Below are 19219 nucleotides of genomic sequence, written 5' to 3'. Positions count from 1 at the left end.
TTCTCTTTATATGAAGTTTTGGAAATGGTAAAACTATAGAACAAAAGATCATTAGTTGCCAGGAATCAAGACTGAAGAGAACGCCTGGGTGGCTCAGTCAGGTAAACCTCTGCCTTTGGCTCAGATCATGATGCCCAGGTCCTGGGATTGAGTCCCACATCAGGCTCCTTGCCCAGCGGGAAGACTGCTTCTCTCCCTCCCTCTCTCTGGAGAATAAATAAATTTCTAAAGAAATAAGTAAAGATTGAAGGTAGGTTTTGACTGCAAAGGAAGAGCATGAGATAATTTCCTTGGGGTGATGGAACTGTTCTTGATTCTGGTGGCTGTCAAAAAATTTTCCTGTAGGTTGACATGACTGAGTGTCCTGACACAACTAAGTGTCAGCAAGGATTGAGTAAAGGAAATGCTCTTAACTTGCTTTAAAAGCATAAACTGCCAAAAACACTTTGGAAAACCTTTTGACATGCTCTGGTGAAGCTGAAAATGGTCACACTCTACAAGAACTGCACTTCTGGATATATAACCATACAAAATCACCATAGATGGGCATAATGAAAATACAAAAATGGTTACAGCATTATTTAATACATTATTAAAATGTGAAAGTAGGGGTGTCTGGGTGGCTCAGTCGGTTGAGTAACCGGCTCTTGATTTTGGCTCAGGTCATGCTCTCAGGGTTATGGACTCAGTGGGGAGTCTGCTTGAAGTTATCTCCCTCTGCACTGCCCCCCATAAGCAAATCTTAAAAAAGTAAAACTAAATGTCTAAAAGGAGAATGGATAGTGATTTCTACAATTGATATAAAATTTTAAAGTATAAGAATAATGTATATTTTCATAGTACATAAATATGAAGATATAGAACTATATATAGGAATTATAAAGCTCAAACTCACAATAGGGTATGTAAGAAAAATAATGGGAACATAGATTTCCTCTATACCTGTAATATTATATAGCTTTTACTTTCTCATTTGACAGTATTTAATTTTCTAAGTGTTTAAGAAATTAGATAATATTTCTCAGATCTTGATTTTTCTTTGCCAGGGGGAGGTGGATAATGAGATGGGCAAGAGATCTTCCTCTCTTTACCAAGAGGAGGTGGGTAACATTGTTATTTCAAACATTGAATATTGGAGAATGTTAACTTTTTTTCTTTTTTAAGATTTTATTTATTTGACAGAGAGAGAAAGAGAGAGAGAAGAGAGCAAGCACATGCAAAAGCAGGGGGAGCTGCAGAGGGAGAAGGAAAAGCAGACTCCCCATTGAGCAGGGACCCGACACAGGGTTCGATCCCAGTACCCTGGGATCCTGACTCAAGCTGAAGGCAGATGTTTAGCTGACTGAACCACCCAGGTGCCCTGAGAATGTAACTTTTAATAACTAAATTTTTAAAACTGAAAAAGTTCAAAATATAATACATAGTTGACATGGGAATTGGATCAAATTTTTTAAACTATTGTTAAACTAGATGGGTAAATAAATTTTAGAAATTTAAGGAAAAAATGTTAAAGACTACCCTGAGAGTTGAATACTCAAAAATGGGATAAACTAGTTAATGGGTGATGTTTCAGAAAAATCCACTTATAAATATACAAAAGAAGTCACTGGTGTTCAGGTCCATTGTTCTCAGCGGCCTTTCCATAAAAATACAGGCATACTGTGCTTCTCAGATACTGCATTTTTTACATATTGAAAGTCTGTGGCAATCCTGTGTCAAGCAAACCTATCAGTGCCATTTTTCCAAAAGCATTTACTCATTTTGTGTCTCTGGATCACATCTGGTAATTCCCACAGTATTTCAAACTTAGAAATTATTATATGTGAATTGCAACAATCTCACGATAAAGCGTTAATGGGTGAGGAGTTTCTCATGGATGAGCAAAGTGGTTTCTTCAGATGGAATCTACTCCTGGTGAAGACGCTGTGAGGACTGTTGAAATGACAACAGAGGATTCAGAATATTACATGGACTTAGTTGATAAAGCAGCAGCAGGTTTAAGAGGATTGACTCCATTTTAAAAAGAAGTTCTCTGGGTAAAATGCTACCACACAGCATCGCATGCTGCAGAGAAGTCATCTGTGGAAGTAGAGTCATTGAATGCAGCAAATTTGATTACTTATTTTAAGAAACTGTCACAGTGACCCCAGCCTTCAGCAGCCACCACCCTGATCAGTCAGCAGCTGTCCACATCGAGGCAGCAAAAACATATAGGACTTGCTGAAAGCTTAGATGCTGGTTAGCAATTTTGAGCAATAAAGCGTTTTCGAATAAAGGGATGTACGTTGTTTTAAACATAATACTATTGCACACTTAACAGACTACAGTATAGTGTAAACATAACTTCTGTATGTACTGGGAAACCAAAAATTCTTTGACTCACTTTACTGCAATATTCACTTTATTGTGGTCTGGAACAGAACTGGTAGTATTTCCAAGGTGTACCTGCACATTTGTTATATACCAAGCTTCCATACATGTGTAGTTTTTTTTACTTAAAAAAAAAAAACACCAAAACTTGAAATACAGTTCACATATAGTGTTCTATTAGTTTCAGGAGTACCACAGAGATTCAACAATGACATACATTCCTCAGTGCTCCCCCACGCTAAGTGTAACCACCAAACAACATTATCACAGTATTATTGACTATACTCTGTATGCTGTCCTTTTCGTGTCTGTGCCTTATTTATAACTCAAAGTCCATACCTTTCAATTCCCTTTATCTACTTCACCTATTCCCTTACCCACCTCCCCCCAGCGACCACCATACATGTATAGTTCTACCTTCTAATTTAATCCAATTTTATTAGTTTGTGTATCTCAGACAATTCCATTCCATCCAACTACCACAACTTTATCTTGAAGCTTAAGCAGCCCCACATGTTTTTACTCAAAACTGTTATGGTTCTTGTGAATACTTTCTCTTCCACATGAATTCTGGAATTAGCTTGCCATCTTCCCTAGAAAGCCCTACTGGGATTTGGACTGGAATTACTTTAAATTGATAAATTAGAGAACAATGAACATTTTTATGATATTCAATCTTCCCATCCATGAAAATGATCTCTATTTCTGTAGGCCTTCTTTTATGCATTTCAACATAATTTTAAAATTTGCTTCCTGATACCTTCTGATTTGTTCTTATTGTAAATAGTGCTTTACAAAGTTTTATTTTCTAACTGCTTTTGGCTGTAGTATAAAGAAAAGCAACTAATCTGTACAACCAATGAACTTTTTTTCTTTCTCTCATTTTGTTGCACTGACCAGGATTTCAGAACACCAAACAAAACCTTGACAACAGGCATCCTTGACTTGTTCTGTGCTTAAGGGAAGTGCTTTTAAAGTTTTACCCTTAATTACAGCGTTTGAATTAGGGTTTTTGTAGATATACTTCATCATGATTAAAATTCATTCTCCTATGTTGCAGTTACTGTGAGATTTTCATCAATAGGTTTTAAGTTTCATGGAGTATTTTTTCTGCCATCTACTGATATACCTGGATTTTCTCCTTTAATCTGTTAATATGGGAAACTACATCATTCAATTTTCTAATATTAAACTGTCTCAGAATTTCTAGGTCATGATTTCTAAAAAAAACTTTACTAGGTTTAGTTTGTTATTGCTTAGTTTTTAGAGTCTCCCCCGCTCCATTTGACAAATAATCCTGGTTTATAACTCTCCATGTTGTTTAGTTTTAATAGAAAAGGCTGGGGAATGGTTTTTTTTTCTTCAATTTTCTGAAACCATTTATATAACATGTTCCTTGAGTACTTGATAAAATCCAATTTGACCAATTTTTTTGTTTATATATATGTGTGTGTGTGTGTGTATATAAAAGACTTTATTTACTTGAGAGAGAGAGAAAGAGAATGAGAGGGGGAGAAGGTCAGGGGGAGAAGCAGACTCCCCGTGGAGCTGGGAGCCCGATGCGGGACTCAATCCTGGGACTCCAGGATCATGACTTGAGCTGAAGGTAGTCGCTTAACCAACTGAGCCACCCAGGTGCCCCTTGTTTTAAGTACAAAATCAATTTTGTTAATTTGGTAAGATTTTTCAGGCTTTCTATTTCTGATTTAGTTTCTATAAATTTTATATAACTGTATATAAATATGTGTGTGTGTATATATATAAAAGTACATATATATATACACACATTATATATTTCAGGAAATTGTCCATTTAGACTACTTACAAATTTATCAGCAAATAAAATTACTTAGAATTCTTATAGTCTAAAACAGTGTGATTATGGAAAATTTCAAATGTGCAAAAGCAGACAAAATAGTATCATAACCTTCTCCTCATCCCCTAGCTTTACCAGTTATTAACTCAGCCAGTCTTGCTCGAACGATAACCCTCCCACATCTGCCTCTCACATACAGAAACAAATCCCAGAGAGAATTCACATGTCAACAGTTCTATGTGTATTGCTAAAGACCACTTAAAATACGATCAGATCTATTATCAAACCAAAGAAATAATTTCTTCATATCAAACACCAGTGTTCAGACTTCTGTCTTGTAGTGTTTCCTACACTATACTTTGAATCCACAAGTTCATTTGACTTTACATTTCTTTTAATCTATGATTCACCGCTTTTTTTCCCCCTTTGTCATTTATTTATTGAAGAAACTATAGGGTTTTTTTCTCTTTTGTTCAGCAGGTTTTCTTCATAGTTTGTCATATCAAGAATTTTTAAATCTCCGCTATAGTAGATTCATGACCTTTTCCATTTTTTTTTTTTTAAAGATTTTACTTATTCATTTGAGGGAGAGACAGAAAAGGGGAGCACAAGCGAGGGGAGACACAGAAACAGACTCTCTGCTGAGCAGGGAGTTGGACCAGGACCACGCGTGGGGCTCAATCCCAGGACCCTATGACCCGAGATCATGACCTGAGCCAAAGGCAGTCGCTTAACTGACTGAACCACCCAGACACCTCTATGACCTTTCCCATTTCTACATATTATTTAGGTCTTTCTGACTAAATCAATCTTGGCAGAGGTGTACCTATAGTTATTTTTTACAAAGGGCCAGCTTTTGGTTTTGTTGATTCTTTTAAAAATATCCTTTATTTCTGCTTTCATCAATTACCTTTTCTTTGGATTTCTTTGGTCATTCTTTTAACTTGAGTTGAAACTTGCTCATTAAATTTAAACTTTTTCTTCTTCTAAAAGAAACATTTATGAAAACTCCCTTATAGCACTTTTAGCTATATCTCACACATTTTGATATTCTCAATTTTATTGTTTTAACTGTGTTTAAATTTTCACCCTGATTTCATCTGTGACCTATTAATTACTAACTGGTATATTATTAAATTGCCAAACATATGGATTTTAAAGTTATCTTTTGGTTGCTGGTTCCTGATTTAATTGTATTTTTGTCAGAGTGTGCTCTGCATAATACGAAGCACTGGTATTTCAGACTTCTGTTTGTAGTCTAGTGTATGGATCAGAGTTTATAAATGTTTCATGCCTGCTCGCAGAGAATGCATATCTGCTGGATGTTGGGAATAGGACATGTCTCATCAGGCATACTGTGTTGTTTAAATCTGAGCCTTACCACTTTTTCTGTATGCTTAATTACTGAGAGGTGAAATTAGTTACCCACTATAATTGTGGCTCTGTCAATTTTCCTCAGCAAATGTCAATTCAATTCTGTAAATTTTGAGGCCATATTAATACATAAAATTGAAAATTGTATCTTCCGGGGTGCCTGGGTGGCTCGGTGGGTTAAAGCCTCTGCCTTCGGCTCAGGTCATGATCCCAGGGTCCTGGGATTGAGTTCTGCATCGGGCTCTCTGCTCAGCAGGGAGCCTGCTTTCCCTTCCCCTCTCTCTGTCTGCCTCTCTGCCTACTTGTGATCTCTGTCAAATAAATAAATAAAATCTTTAAACAAAAAAAAAAAAAAAGAAAAGAAAATTATATCTTCCTTGTAAATGGTGGCCTTCTTGATTTCTATTTTAATAGCTATATCAGATATCTTTTGGTATTTGTCTATTATTTCTTTCCTGTTTCCTTATTTTCAAAATTTCCCATAGTTATCCTAAAGCAGAATATACTTGGATTTTAATTGCAGCATTTGGTCCATTTATTATTTTTGCCCAGAAATATCTTAATTTGCTCACATTTTAAAATGATAGTTGAGTACTGAATTTTAGATTGGCAGTTACTTATTTTTTTTCTCAGCACTTTCAAGACATTATTCTATTGTCTTCTGGCTCCTATTTTACTATTAATGATTCTCACAGCTCTCTTTTTTCTCTAGTTGTTTTAAAGATTTTCTCATTGTCTGTTGTGGCCAATGTAGTGAGGTGTCAATATAATCTTTTTTCTTGCTTTGGGAGTCACTTGTGTCAATGCTTTTTGTCAGCTTGAACATTTTCTTGCTAAAATCCCACTACCCCTCCCCGACCCCCTGAGCTACATTCTGGGTAATTTTCTCAGATCTATCCTTTAATAACTAGACCTTTTACTTGAGGAAGTTCTACTTGGTGATTTTTAAAGTATACCTGGCCATTTTTCTCTCTTGTTTTTTTGATTCCTTCTTGTAAGATACTTAAAACACCTAACTTCTTAAGCATCAAAGAAACTTCTTCCTGTTAGGTCTGCTAATTCACTCATGATGGGTTGCTTCTTTACGTTTTCTAATTCTGGGTTGTGAGCTTACCTCCAGCAGTATTTTACTGATGGCAATCCTACAGCCTCTGTAGTTATTTTGAAGATTTATTTATTGCGTCTGTGTATGAGAGAGAGCACAAGCAGAGGAAGCAGCAGAGGGAGAAGCAGACTCCCCACTGAGCAGGGGGCCTGATGTGAGACTTGATCCCAGGACCCCAGGATCATGACCTGAGCTGAAGGCAGACACTTAACTAACTGAACCACCCAGGTGTCCCTCTGTGGTTATTCTGTATTTATTTTTGCCAGGTGTCTAAAAAGATTTTTGAGGCCAGGGCCATTTTGTTAATTTTCAGACTAAGTGGTTCCTGGATTGGGCCTGGAATGTCAATCACATACGTCCCAAATTCTAGTAAGAACAGGTTTCTTGGTAAAAGCTTTAGGGGAGACCCCAGCCTTATCCTGGGACTGAGCCCAGAAAGGTAAGCTTCTTCACTCTTAACCTATTAGTGGAAGAGGTTTCTAATCTACCACTTCATAGCAATTATATTTCCTTTTAAGGGTTCCAGTTTTATGTGAGGGATCTCGTAAAGGTCACACAAACCGCAGGCCTTTCCTCACTGTGGTTAGTAACACCAAGCTCCCGGCAGGTCTACTGGTGAGTAGCTGGAGGGTACTGAAATCAGCAAGAGGTATTTGTACCATCAGTTTCAGTTTTCAATTTATTGGTCTGTTTTCTATTTCTCTCTCTTCATTTCTAGTCCATAAGAATTACCTTTTTGGGGAGGGGAGAATCTTACTTATGCTTTTAAAAGCGTACCTGTTATATTTTACCCAATGAATCCAGATGTTTTGTAACGGTCAGGTTTTCACATTATCTAATCTATGCTACTACCATAACTCTAAATTTTATTTTTGTAATTCTTTTTAAAAAAATATTTTATTTATTTATTTGACAGAGATAGAGAGAGATCACAAGTAGGCAGAGAGGCAGGCAGAGAGAGAGAGGGGGAAGCAGGCTCCCTGCTGAGCAGAAAGCCCGATGTGGGGCTTGATCCCAGGACCCCGAGACCATTACCTGAGCCGAAGGCATAGCCTTAACCCACCCAGCCACCCAGCTGCCCTAATTTTTGTAATTCTTTAATGGTTTGTTCTCTTATCCTCACTTTCTCTTTTCACATATATCCACATTAAATATAATTTTCACTGTGAATATTCCTAGAAGTATAAATTAAGAGCAAAAAGCAAAAGTAGTCAGCAACCAATCCCAATCTGTCAGAGTTATTTAAAAACATCCTTTACTGCAGTACTTTCCAATAACAGCTCCACATCGTTAGCAGAGGATGGCATGGAAAGAACACAGAAGCGAGACTTCCTGCATTTGTGTTTTGGTTTAGACACTGCCATGACCAACTCTGAGAACTCTAACAAGATGCTTCATCCTCTTGTGGTCTGTTTTTCCTTCTCATAAAGTTCTTTATGAATCGGTAATCAGATGGATCAAAACTCGTACCCCTGATCCAGAATTATAAAGATTGACTCTCAATGTTTGTGTCATCTTCCTGAAACTAAACTGCAGTTTACTTAGATCTTAGGTGGCCAATCTGATTGAAATAAAAGTTGCAGGGGCACCTGGGTGGCTCAGTGGGTTAAAGCCTCTGCCTTCGGCTCAGGTCATGATCCCAGGGTTCTAGGATCGAGTCCCGCATCGGGCTCTCTGCTCAGCGGGGAGCCTGCTTCCCCCTCTCTCTCTCTGCCTGCCTCTCTGACTACTTGTGATCTCTGTCTGTCAAATAAATAAATAAAATCTTTAAAAAAAAATGTTTAAAAAAAAAAGAAAACAAATAAAAGTTGCAGTATCAGTTTCTATAATAGTATCTCCATGAATCAAAACAATGCATTATGCTAATCAATGTCTTGTTATGTTCTTCTCTAAAGTGACTCAATGCATAATAATACCTTGGCTTTTGGAGTAGCTTTAATTGTCCATATGCAATCAACGGCTTGACCAGGTTTTGTTTTTTCTTCTTGTTCTACCTGACTAGAACGCACTATTCCATCAGCTCCCGAGAGCTCAAACTGGCAATCTAGAAAGAATAGAGGAATGATGCTCAAAGGAAAATATGACTGATCAAAATGCCATGAGGAAAAAGAGGTGATATACTAAACCTGGGATGGGATTTAAAATACCTCCTAGGTAAGTAAAGTCTGGATCTGTAATAGAAAAAAGAAGAAAGTGATTGGCATTGAGATAGTTTAGAGTTACATTAAGGTTTCATGTCTTATGTCTAATCCTTCATTTAATAACAAAGCAAGAGAAAGCTTTCATAGGTGTAGAATACAGAGCACTGTTTTAAACCTGGGCATGTTTAGGTGCTTATTTATAGGAAAAGTTTTTTATATGTGCTGCCGAAGCGAGCACTATAGGAAAAGTTTTTTAAAAATGGTAATGTTTATACTTTTGATTCCATCATGAATAACTTATTTATGCCACCTGAAAACTTGCAATCCTCTGTCAAGAACAATAGATAGACCATTAATGGATGTATGAATCAACATAACGCAGTATACACAACAGAATATTTTTCAGCCTAACAGAGAAATAAGATTCTGATATATGCTATAACACGGATAAACCCTGAAATGTTACACTAAGTGAAATCAGACAGACACTAAAAGACAAATATTAATATTAATATGGAAATAAATGATTCCATTTATTGAGATCCCTACATTAGTCAAATTCATATAGATAGTAAGTACCAGAAGCTGGAGGAAAGGGGGAATGGGCAGTTCATATTTAATGGACACAAGGTTTCAGCTTGTGTTAACAAAAAAGTTCTGGAAATGGATGGTGGTGATGATTACACAGCATTGTAAATGTACTCATACACTTAAAAAGCATTAAAATGGTGAATTTTATGTTATCTGTGATTCAACACACACACACACACACACACACACACACACACACACACACACACAGAGTAGGAGCTAGTGAGCAGTGTTTTCAAAGTGGCAGGGAAAAAATGACTACGTGATATACAAGATATTCTGTCCAGTGAAGTAGTTCATAGAAGATCAAGAACCAATAGTTCATAACAAAATAACTGATTTCAGCAAATTGGTCAGGTATTTGATTTTTATGAACCAAATCAATTAACTGAAATAATGAGACTTTAGTGTCAAAAAGATGTTAAAAAGAAAAAAAACAAGATGTTAAAAAATCTTATATATGAATCAGATCTTTGTTAACTAGTTTAGCTACCTGAAAGAAAAAAACAGACATCAAAAACAATGCTCTTAAAAAACAAACAAACAAACAAAAAAACAATGCTCTTAATTGAATACTGTTTTTAAATATTAAAAATCAGGCTTTTTAATACATAAAGATTCTTACTTGAAGAAAAGTAGCTCTTTTTCTATTAGTTTATGTATCAGAATAGCACCTTCATATGGATTATGATTAAAATACAGACAAATTATAATAAAACACCAAGGATTTCTAGACTATACTACCTTACATTTGCATTTTATATTACTACAGAGTTTCTACATACATTATGCTTAGTATCATGCTCAGGAAAACTATGTAATATTCCACCTTGAAGATGAGGAATCTGAATGAGAGAGATTATGATTTTCTTAGAACATATTTATAATGGCAAAGCCAGGACTAGCTTACAATTCTCCAGACAATTTTTCTTACCCTATCATATTGCCTTTATAATGTGGGTCATGAGTCCACAGTTTAACCACTAAAAGAAAAAATATCAAAATAAATGGGTAGGGGCACCTGGGTGATCCAGTCATTAAGCGTCTGCCTTCAGCTCAGGTCATGATCCCAGGGTCCAGGGGTCGAGCCCCGCATCAGGCTCCCGGCTCAGTAGGAAGCCTGCTTTTCTTCTCCCCTCTCCCACTCCCACTGCTTGTGTTCCCTCTCTCTGTCTGTCAAATAAATAAATAAATAAATAAATAAATCTTAACCCCCTCCCCCAAATCAAAATATATGGCTGTGTCTAGTTATTTCAAGTCATACTTATAAATTTTGTTTAGGGATCAGTAAATCCAGAAGACTACTGCTAATAATAATGAGAAGTTGGTATATTGTAAAGATCTCATTTATTTGTTTGTTTTAGAGAGACAAAGAGAGAGTGCACATAAGAGGCAGGGGAAACAGAGAATCTCAAGCAGACTCCATGCTGTGCGTGGACCCCCGTTGTGAGGCTTGATCTCACGGTTGAGATCATGACACCTGACTGACTGCGCCACCCAGCACCCCAAGAAATTAGTATATTTTAAATGAAATTCTCTGGTTACTGGTTACTGGTTATCTATTGGTTCCTGGTGTTATCTACCGAGGATAGAGAACTCTTAATGAATTGTTAATACCTGGAAATAACTGGGATAATTCTGGAAATTTTAATGCAATAATGACAACATCCTAGAATAATTGTCTACACATGAAGAAATTCCGATTCATTTGGCAGGTAGCTCCTATGACTTTTTACTCCACTGCAGTTTAATTAAATTTGTCTTTGACATTTCTCTACAGAAGAGCTGAAAATGTTGTTGTCCCCATTCAGCAAGGCTGGGTTTAGTTTATTAAGTTAAAAGAGGAAAGTCTCTGAGATGTATTCTCAATTAAGCTAAAAAAATTTCCCCCCTACTTTTAAAAATATAACTATGAACAAAGTATCTGGAATTAAGGACAACTTTAACAAGAATTGAACATCCAGTTAAATACAATAAACTGTACATTGAAATAGGTTTTGCAGGCTATTTAAAGATCCTGAGATATTTTAATCTAGCAACTTTTTCGTTCTGGCAATTTGGTGTATATAATTCCTATTTAAACTTTCAAATTAAGTTTTTTTGGTAACTGTAATTTTTAAAAATTTATTTTTATTATAGTAAAATATGTTATCTTTTCAGCATTGAGAACATAAACATTGAAACAACACTTAAAAATTCCCATGTTTACTGACAAGAAAAAAAGTTGATTATGTTGTTCAGGCAAAAAAGCAGGTAATATAATTGTTGTCACTTATGTAAAACAAAATAAAGAGATACAGAAAAACATCTGAAGGGATACACACCAAATTGTTAAAGTGTTTTTTTTATATATAGGATGGTAAGATTATAGATTTTTCTTTTCATTTGGATATATATTTTTTTAAATTAACAAATTTCTTACATGAAAACAAAAGCAAAGAGAGGATATAATTGGTACATTGTTACTTTTTCATCTTGTTAGTCTATAAGTTGTTTGAAGACAGGAGCAATAACTTGTAGATCTTTGTGTTTCTGCATTAGGGATATGCAGTTTTACACCAGAGAGAGTTTGCAGGTCTCAAAGTGTTTGCACATACTACAGGGCCGGGTAAGATAGGCAGAGTGGGTTGAACAGAGATCCTAATCCAAATCCTCAGAACCTGTATTACTTTATGTGGTTTAAAAAAAAAAAAAAAGAGTGAATATTATATTACAAAACAAAAGATGGGACTAAGTTAAGGATTCTGAGAGGGCAATGTGATGACGGAGGCAGGGACTGGAGTGATGTGGCCACAAATCCAGGAATGCTGGGGAAGCCCCCAGGAGCTAGAAGAGGTGAGCAATGGATTCCCCCTTAGAGTTCCCAGAAGAAACGTGGAACTGCTGCTGGGTTTTCTGCCCTCCAGAATTCTGAGAGAATAAATTTCTATTATTTTCAGCTGCTAAATTTACAGTTGGTTAAGGCAGTCTCAGGAAAGTAATACATCAGGTATTCCCATTTTACCAATAGCAACCCTCAGGTGCAACCGTGCTGAACAGTCTTATAGCTGTCAGGTAACAGAGAACAGATTCAAACACAGGTCTTTTGCTTCCAAGTGCAGAGCAGTTTCTATTGCTCAATATTTTCTAGAGATTATTCAAATGAGTGGTTAATTCAAGCATTCCAATGGAAAAAACCTGCCAAAATAATTTTTGGTAAGGATTATGAAAATAAGACAATTTGCTGAATTATCTTTTAAAATACATTTATCTTGATGTTTTTAGCCTTGATATACATTATAAAACATAAAGAAATCTAAGAAAACTGTGATACCGTCTATGAAATGCTTCAAAATTCAAGTGATACAGTTCTATTTCCAATTTTTGGTTTTATTTATTCATGAAGTGATTTCCCTTTGGCCTTGCTAATTTCTTTAAAACCTTGATTTGATTAACTTGACTAAATTCTCTCTTTTCCAGACATAAGATCTAAAACCAGAGTAAACCCACTAAAAAAAAAGACAACTTCATTACCTGGAATAAATGAATATTTTGCTCGAAATCCCAGTCCTTCAAGTTCTTCATCAGAACTAAACTTAATCCACATGAATCTCCCTGTTGATCTAATTAGTGGAGGGCTTTTCACACCACAGTAACGATCTATAAGTGGAGAGAAACCAAATGGCCCATCTCGAACTTCCAAGTGGTCAAACCGACATTCAAATGATGGTTCTATATAATAATGTTCATCAAAGGTCAACTCTATTCTTTGACGTGGAGCAGCTAGAAAACAAGAAGCAAGCAAATCAGGGCAACACAAAGTATAAATGTCCTGACACAAGTGGAAAAAGCAAAGCAACTGCTCTGTTACTTTTCCACAGATAAAAATCACGAGGACTGTTATATATGAAATTCATAATTAATGTTACACTTTATATCAATAGTACAATGCTGCTCTGCAGAACTACAGTGATGTTTCCCTGTGGAATACGCTGTTTATTAAATTAGTTAAGTGTACTTAATTGATTAAAATTAGACTAGAAAAGCTACTGCTTAGTTCATGAGATACAAGGAATAGAAAAACAGAAGAAATGACACGACCTAATGTAACTATGGACGTAAATATTCATTAAGGCATAAGAGATGCCAGTAAGTTTGAGTCTCTCCCTCCCTCCCTTCCTTCCTTATTAGAGAAGTTTCTCATTTACACTGATGCATCTGGCTGGATTATATTTTAGGAGATTCAAAATTCCTATAAAATTTCAACTATTATTTTGTTAATGTGTTCAATATCCAGACATATTTATAATTACTAGAGTTTAATTCAAATACATGTATAAATTTTGTTCAAAGTGGCTTAAACTGGGCATCTTACCAATGTACTCAGTTTTACAATAAAGTTAAAATTCATCTGTTAAAAGACAGAAATTGGTTAATACCTTCCAAAATGTAGATACACTCCTTGTTTGGTGGATAAGAGTCAGGATAATTTGGTGAAGCAAAATGACCTCCATTGCTGGTTCGAACCCAAATGCCACACTGGGTTGCAGGAATATGCTTGATTCCAATATTTTGTCCATCTTAGGGAAAAATGGCATTTAAAATATGAATTACAGCAAAAGAGAACAGCATTCTTCTCTTTCCCCCACAATTCAGCCATACAATTGCCCACTCTATGTTACACAGATAGTGTATATAATTTTGCAAGAACCAGGGCCAAGTTTAGCGCAACAAACTGAATACAGCGGAAGTGTGAGAAAGGTAAAATTGTATGCTGTGCTGGTGGGAAGAACTTGCTGCTAGAGGCCAAGTTTGCCCTGTAGGAGAGCTAGGAAATAAAATGCTTAGATTTTACAAGGGCAAAGCTGTGTGGGAGAATCTGATAAATCAGTGCAACTCTATAAAATTCAGTTCTAACATAAAAATAAAAGGATCCCACGGGTTTATCTCCGGTATGGTACCTCTATATTTAGTTTAACACAAAAGCCAAAAAGGATCCAAAGATTACAAAGGGATGTTAGTTAAAGATTGTAGATTGAACACATGCATTTAGTTCTCTCTCCTTATACTCCACTAACAGTACTGGATTTTTTAAGGGCAAAAATAACCCCCTGAAGAGGCACAAAGAGATGCAAACACAACAACTTGCAGTATTGGTGAGCAGGAGAGGGCATGACAGGTGGTGGTGAAACTGTCCGTCCTTTCTAAAAACAGGAGGCCTGGCTAAAAGTCTTTTCAGAATCATTCTGATTTCTAACACCCTCCCCTACTCTACAAATCTAGGAAGCTGCTGCTCACCACGTCAGAAAATGAGATGATTCCTTTGCAGAGGATAAAGCAATGTTACAGGACCAGGTGACACCCGGCACAGCTGGGGGTGACCACACCAGCCTGCAAACAAGGAGACTAGGAATGTTAACACCTCAAATGGCATTCCTGGCCTCTTCCCCCACTCAACTCCTTCAAAGCCTCTAGGTGAGATGCTGAACGTCTGTCTGAGCTGGAAATGGAAAGCTTCCTCTCTGGGGATTCTCAAGAGTCCAAAGGAAAAGTGCCAGCAATACGGACTCAGAATTCCCCAGTGCTGGGTCACTCACCAGCGAGGGCCACAGCAAATAAGTCCTTCTACACCTACAGATGGCTAGTCATCAGATTTTAGTGCGCCTCTCATAAATAATCACCAGATATTTGAGGAAAGCCTCTAACACAAACAATGAATAAAAAACAAGAAGAAAGCAAATCTGAGGAAACAAAGATTATATTAAAAAAAAAACTAAAAACTAAACAAAACTGTCATTTAATCCCCTTGGATTAAAAAGAGGATATCTACAAAACAAGAATAAGGATACTTTAAAAATATTAAGAAAACAAAAATTTTCTAAAAATAAAAGAAGAAGAAAAAGAAAAAAAAAAAAGGAAAAATTAGTAGAAATTTTAAAGCAGAGGACCGCAAAGTGTACCTCTGGGCCGAGTACAACCTGCGGCCTGTTACCATAAGGCAAGTTTACAAAGGAACACATCGATGTCTATATGGTGCCTATATGGTGCATAGTTGTTTTCATGCTACAACAGCAAAAGTGAGTAGTTGCTCCTGAGACTGTAAGGCCTGTAAAATCTTAAATATTTACTGTCTGGCCCTTTACAGAAAAAGTTTTCCAATTCCTGGTTTAGAGGGTAAAGCTGGGGAAGTCCCAATACAGACTGAGAAGAAAACAAGAGTAGAAAGACAGATGGAAAATAGAAAACCAACCACAGGAATATTCCATAACCAAACAGAAGTTTCTTAAGAATAAAACAACAACAACAACAAAAGAAAAAAAGGAATTTAAAAACTTAAACAAGGAGAAAAGAAATAAAAATTTCCTAAACTGAAAAACAAAATTTTCATATGGAAAAAGCTCCATGAGTGACTTAAATTCTCAATATAGGTGTGACCAGAATTATGACAGAACTACACCAAAACAGGTGGTACAGAAGGAAAGTAATAGAACACTGGTATATAGTCAGGGGAAGAATAAGTAGGTGCATGAACGAGCTAAATTTTCATCTTTTGTGGTGGGAAAATATTGTCTAAATATGTCAAACTGAAATAATTAAGAAGTAATAGTATAACATATTATTTAGAAATATGCAGGGAAATACCAAGATTCAGCTAAAATTCTGGTTATCTCCATGGAGAAGGAAGTAGAGTAGCAGAAGACAGAAAACTATTTTTTCATAATTAGCTATTCAGAATACTTTGATTTTTGTCATGTGTATGTTTTACTTAGATGAAAGTAAAAAGTAAACCAGTAAATGTTCTAAACTCTGACATGAAAATCTGGTTTGAAAAGCACACTAGCTTATCCTCTTTCATAAACAAGGATAATCAGAACAGGTCCACAGGGCTTTTAACAAGATACTGATGGAAATATTTCATTTGTCTACATTGAAAAAAGGATTTTATTTTTGCTGAGTGATAATGCACGAATCTCATTTAATTTTTGGACATAATCCATAGTGTGCAGGAGCTACTAGTGATGCCCATTAAAAAAATTTATTAGCAAGACTTTATGTTGACAATTTACTCTAGTTAACTGCAGCTGAACCCAATAAAATTGAAGCTGCTAGGTTGACAGAAAGCCTTAGGTCATTGGAACACCCCAGAGGGATTATGGAAATAGTATTCAAAAAATTGCAGTCCTTTCCAATAAGCCATCCCACTCACTGTCCTGAATATGTGGTAAGTTATCACTGAAAGTACTTTACCTTGGGTCTTTTGGGCCACAGCAATCCCCTCGACTACAAGTATTGTTATTAACAACACTAGAGAAATAATAGAAAAGAAAAGTTAAAAAACTGAATCTATATTACATTTTACTAAATCTATAAGGAAAATCAGATGGTAAAGAAAAGATTAATTAAGGCTCCTATTTCTTACTGACAGTCAGTCTCAAGATTTTTAAGGGTTAAATGTTATGTTTTGATTTACTATTTGACACTTAAGACAACCCAAGAAAAACCACAATTGATACTGTAGTCATTTATACAAGCACTAACAATATATGGCATTTAAAGCATTTTTCAGTTTATGATAGATTTAAAACTAGTTTTTTGCAAAAAACTCTATTGACCCCAATTATACTACATTTACTGTACTTCATCTCAAAAAGAGTTTACATGCATTGTATGGCTAGCTCTACAATGTATTATGCCAGTAAAAGTTCAATTAGATTACCTGACCTGTGAGAAATTTATTACAAAGACAGAAGTAAGGGGGCAGCAGTCTCCCAGAAATCAATTCAAGACATTTTATAACTGTGTAGTACTATGCGGTGTCCTGCATTACAAAAGCCAGCATATTTAGAAAATGAAGCTTTTTTCCCAAGTTGAACATTTCCGAGACCCAGTCAATAACACATTGAGTTGTTTTGTATATGTATGTATTTTGGTTCAAATACATTAAAATTCTTTTAAACATTTTATTTTTATGAATGGTGCACTGATAGATCTTTCACTCTCCCTTTCAATGGAAATCACAGCGCCTCCAAGTCCTGTGTGAACTGGAGTTTTTATAATTCATTCAGTCAACAAGCACTGACAGAGCACCTACTGTACCAAAGGGTAGCAGGCACCAAGGATACACAGATGTTGGGGGGCGAAATACAGCAAAATAGTTAAAAGTATGGACTTTACTAGTTAGGTGGATCCAGGCTGGGATTCCAGTTTTACTGTGTACCAGTTGTGAGGCCTTTTTAGCTAAGTTTACTTAATTGTAAAATGAGGATATTGCTCCAGTAGCACCAAACCTCATAAGGCTGTTTGAGAAGATTAAATGAGATGATGACACACACAGTACTACTTGTTATATGCTAGGCATTCTGCTAAATAAATGATAGGAAACTACCATTCTTAAGGAGTCAATCTATTGTCAAAAAAGAATTTACAATACAAGGTGAACAGAAGTTTAATAGGAGTTATACAGAAAGCATAACGGAAGCAGAGATGGGAACCATTCATTCTGCTGGGGGTTAAGACCAACAGAGTGAGGAAAATTCCAGAAATAGAAGGTATATTCTATTTGGATGTTACAGGACTATACAATCTAGGATACAGAGAAAGAAACAGCTTAGACAAAAGCATGGAGGAGCACGATCTATGGAGGTTGGTGAACTCGGAGTATCAGAGTAGCACAGCACAAGGAGGGGGATGGTGGTATACCAGGTAAGAAACGGGATGAGCTCTGACTGTAAAAAGGCCTGACTGTCATGCTAAAGAGTTTGGACTTTTGATTATAATGAGAAGTCATTTGGGGTTTTTATTATTATTTTTTAAAATTAATTAATTAGGGGCGCCTGGGTGGCTCAGTGGATTGAGCCTCTGTCTTCGGCTCGGGTCATGATCTCAGGGTCTTGGGATCAAGTCCCGCGGGCTCTCTGCTCAGCGGGGAGCCTTCTGCCTGCTTGTGATCTCTCTGACAGATAAATAAATAAAATCTTGGGACGCCTGGGTGGCTCAGTTGGTTGGGCGGCTGCCTTCAGCTCAGGTCATGGTCCCAGCATCCTGGGATCGAGTCCCGCATCGGACTCCTTGCTCGGCAGGGAGCCTGCTTCTCCCTCAGCCTCTGCCTGTCACTCTGTCTGCCTGTGCTCACTCTCTCTCTGACAAATAAATAAATAAAATCTTTTTTAAAAAATTAATTAATCATTATTTTAAGGCGGGGTGGGGAGGGGCAGAGGGAAAGAGAGACTCTTAAGCAGGCTCCACGCTTTCACAACCCTGAGATCATGGCCTGAGCTGATAGCAAGAGTCGGATGCCTAACTAACTGAACCCTCCAGGAACCCCTCATTTTGGATTTTTAAACTAGAGAATGATATTATCCCATCTGTGTTCTAGACCAATAATCCTGATGGTTTCATGTAGTCTAAACTTCTAAAGAGAAGTGAGAAAGCCATTTGGGAAGCAAAAATGATAAGGTCTTGAAGCAGAGCAGTGGTACTGGAAATGGAAAGGAGGAGAGATTTATAACATGATTCAGATGTAGAGTTAACCACAAACGGTGACTTATAGGATGAAAGTGGTAGAAGAAATGTGGGCATTGAAGTGAAGTTGCTAGTTAAGTGACTGGTAGAAGGTCATATCATTGTTCATGCAGTAGCATGAACTGAGCATCCACTATCCAAGCCACCAATGTAAAAAAGATAATTCTTGCCATTCAGTAGTTTACATTTTGTAATGTAACCACCAACATCTTCATCTTTAGCTTCCTGTATCCTTGCTGACCTTTGTCTCCTCTGTCTTCTCTCAACAACTTTCACTTCCCCTTCCCTTTCTTTGCTTGCCAGTAGTGTCGAAGCCCTCAT

The 19219-nt window shown here is 36.5% G+C and overlaps 1 protein-coding gene across 1 annotated transcript in view; it reads right to left on the bottom strand.

Moving 5' to 3' along the window:
* NETO2 (neuropilin and tolloid like 2) overlaps window positions 1–19219 on the bottom strand; it is a gene marked incomplete at its 5' end in the record, with an annotated part of 53177 nt that extends 33958 nt beyond the window's left edge. The window contains 6 exons of the mRNA XM_080828525.1: window positions 8582–8709; window positions 8792–8836; window positions 12911–13159; window positions 13816–13956; window positions 16625–16681; window positions 19084–19219. Coding sequence (XP_080684651.1) covers window positions 8582–8709; window positions 8792–8836; window positions 12911–13159; window positions 13816–13956; window positions 16625–16681; window positions 19084–19219 — 756 coding nt within the window. The remainder of the gene's footprint in view (window positions 1–8581; window positions 8710–8791; window positions 8837–12910; window positions 13160–13815; window positions 13957–16624; window positions 16682–19083) is intronic.

The sequence above is a fragment of the Martes martes genome, assembly GCF_963455335.1.
Source record: "Martes martes genome assembly, chromosome: 17".
Lineage (NCBI taxonomy): Eukaryota > Metazoa > Chordata > Mammalia > Carnivora > Mustelidae > Martes > Martes martes.
The sequence above is the reverse complement of the archived record's forward strand: the minus strand, read 5'-3'. Positions and strand labels throughout refer to the sequence as shown.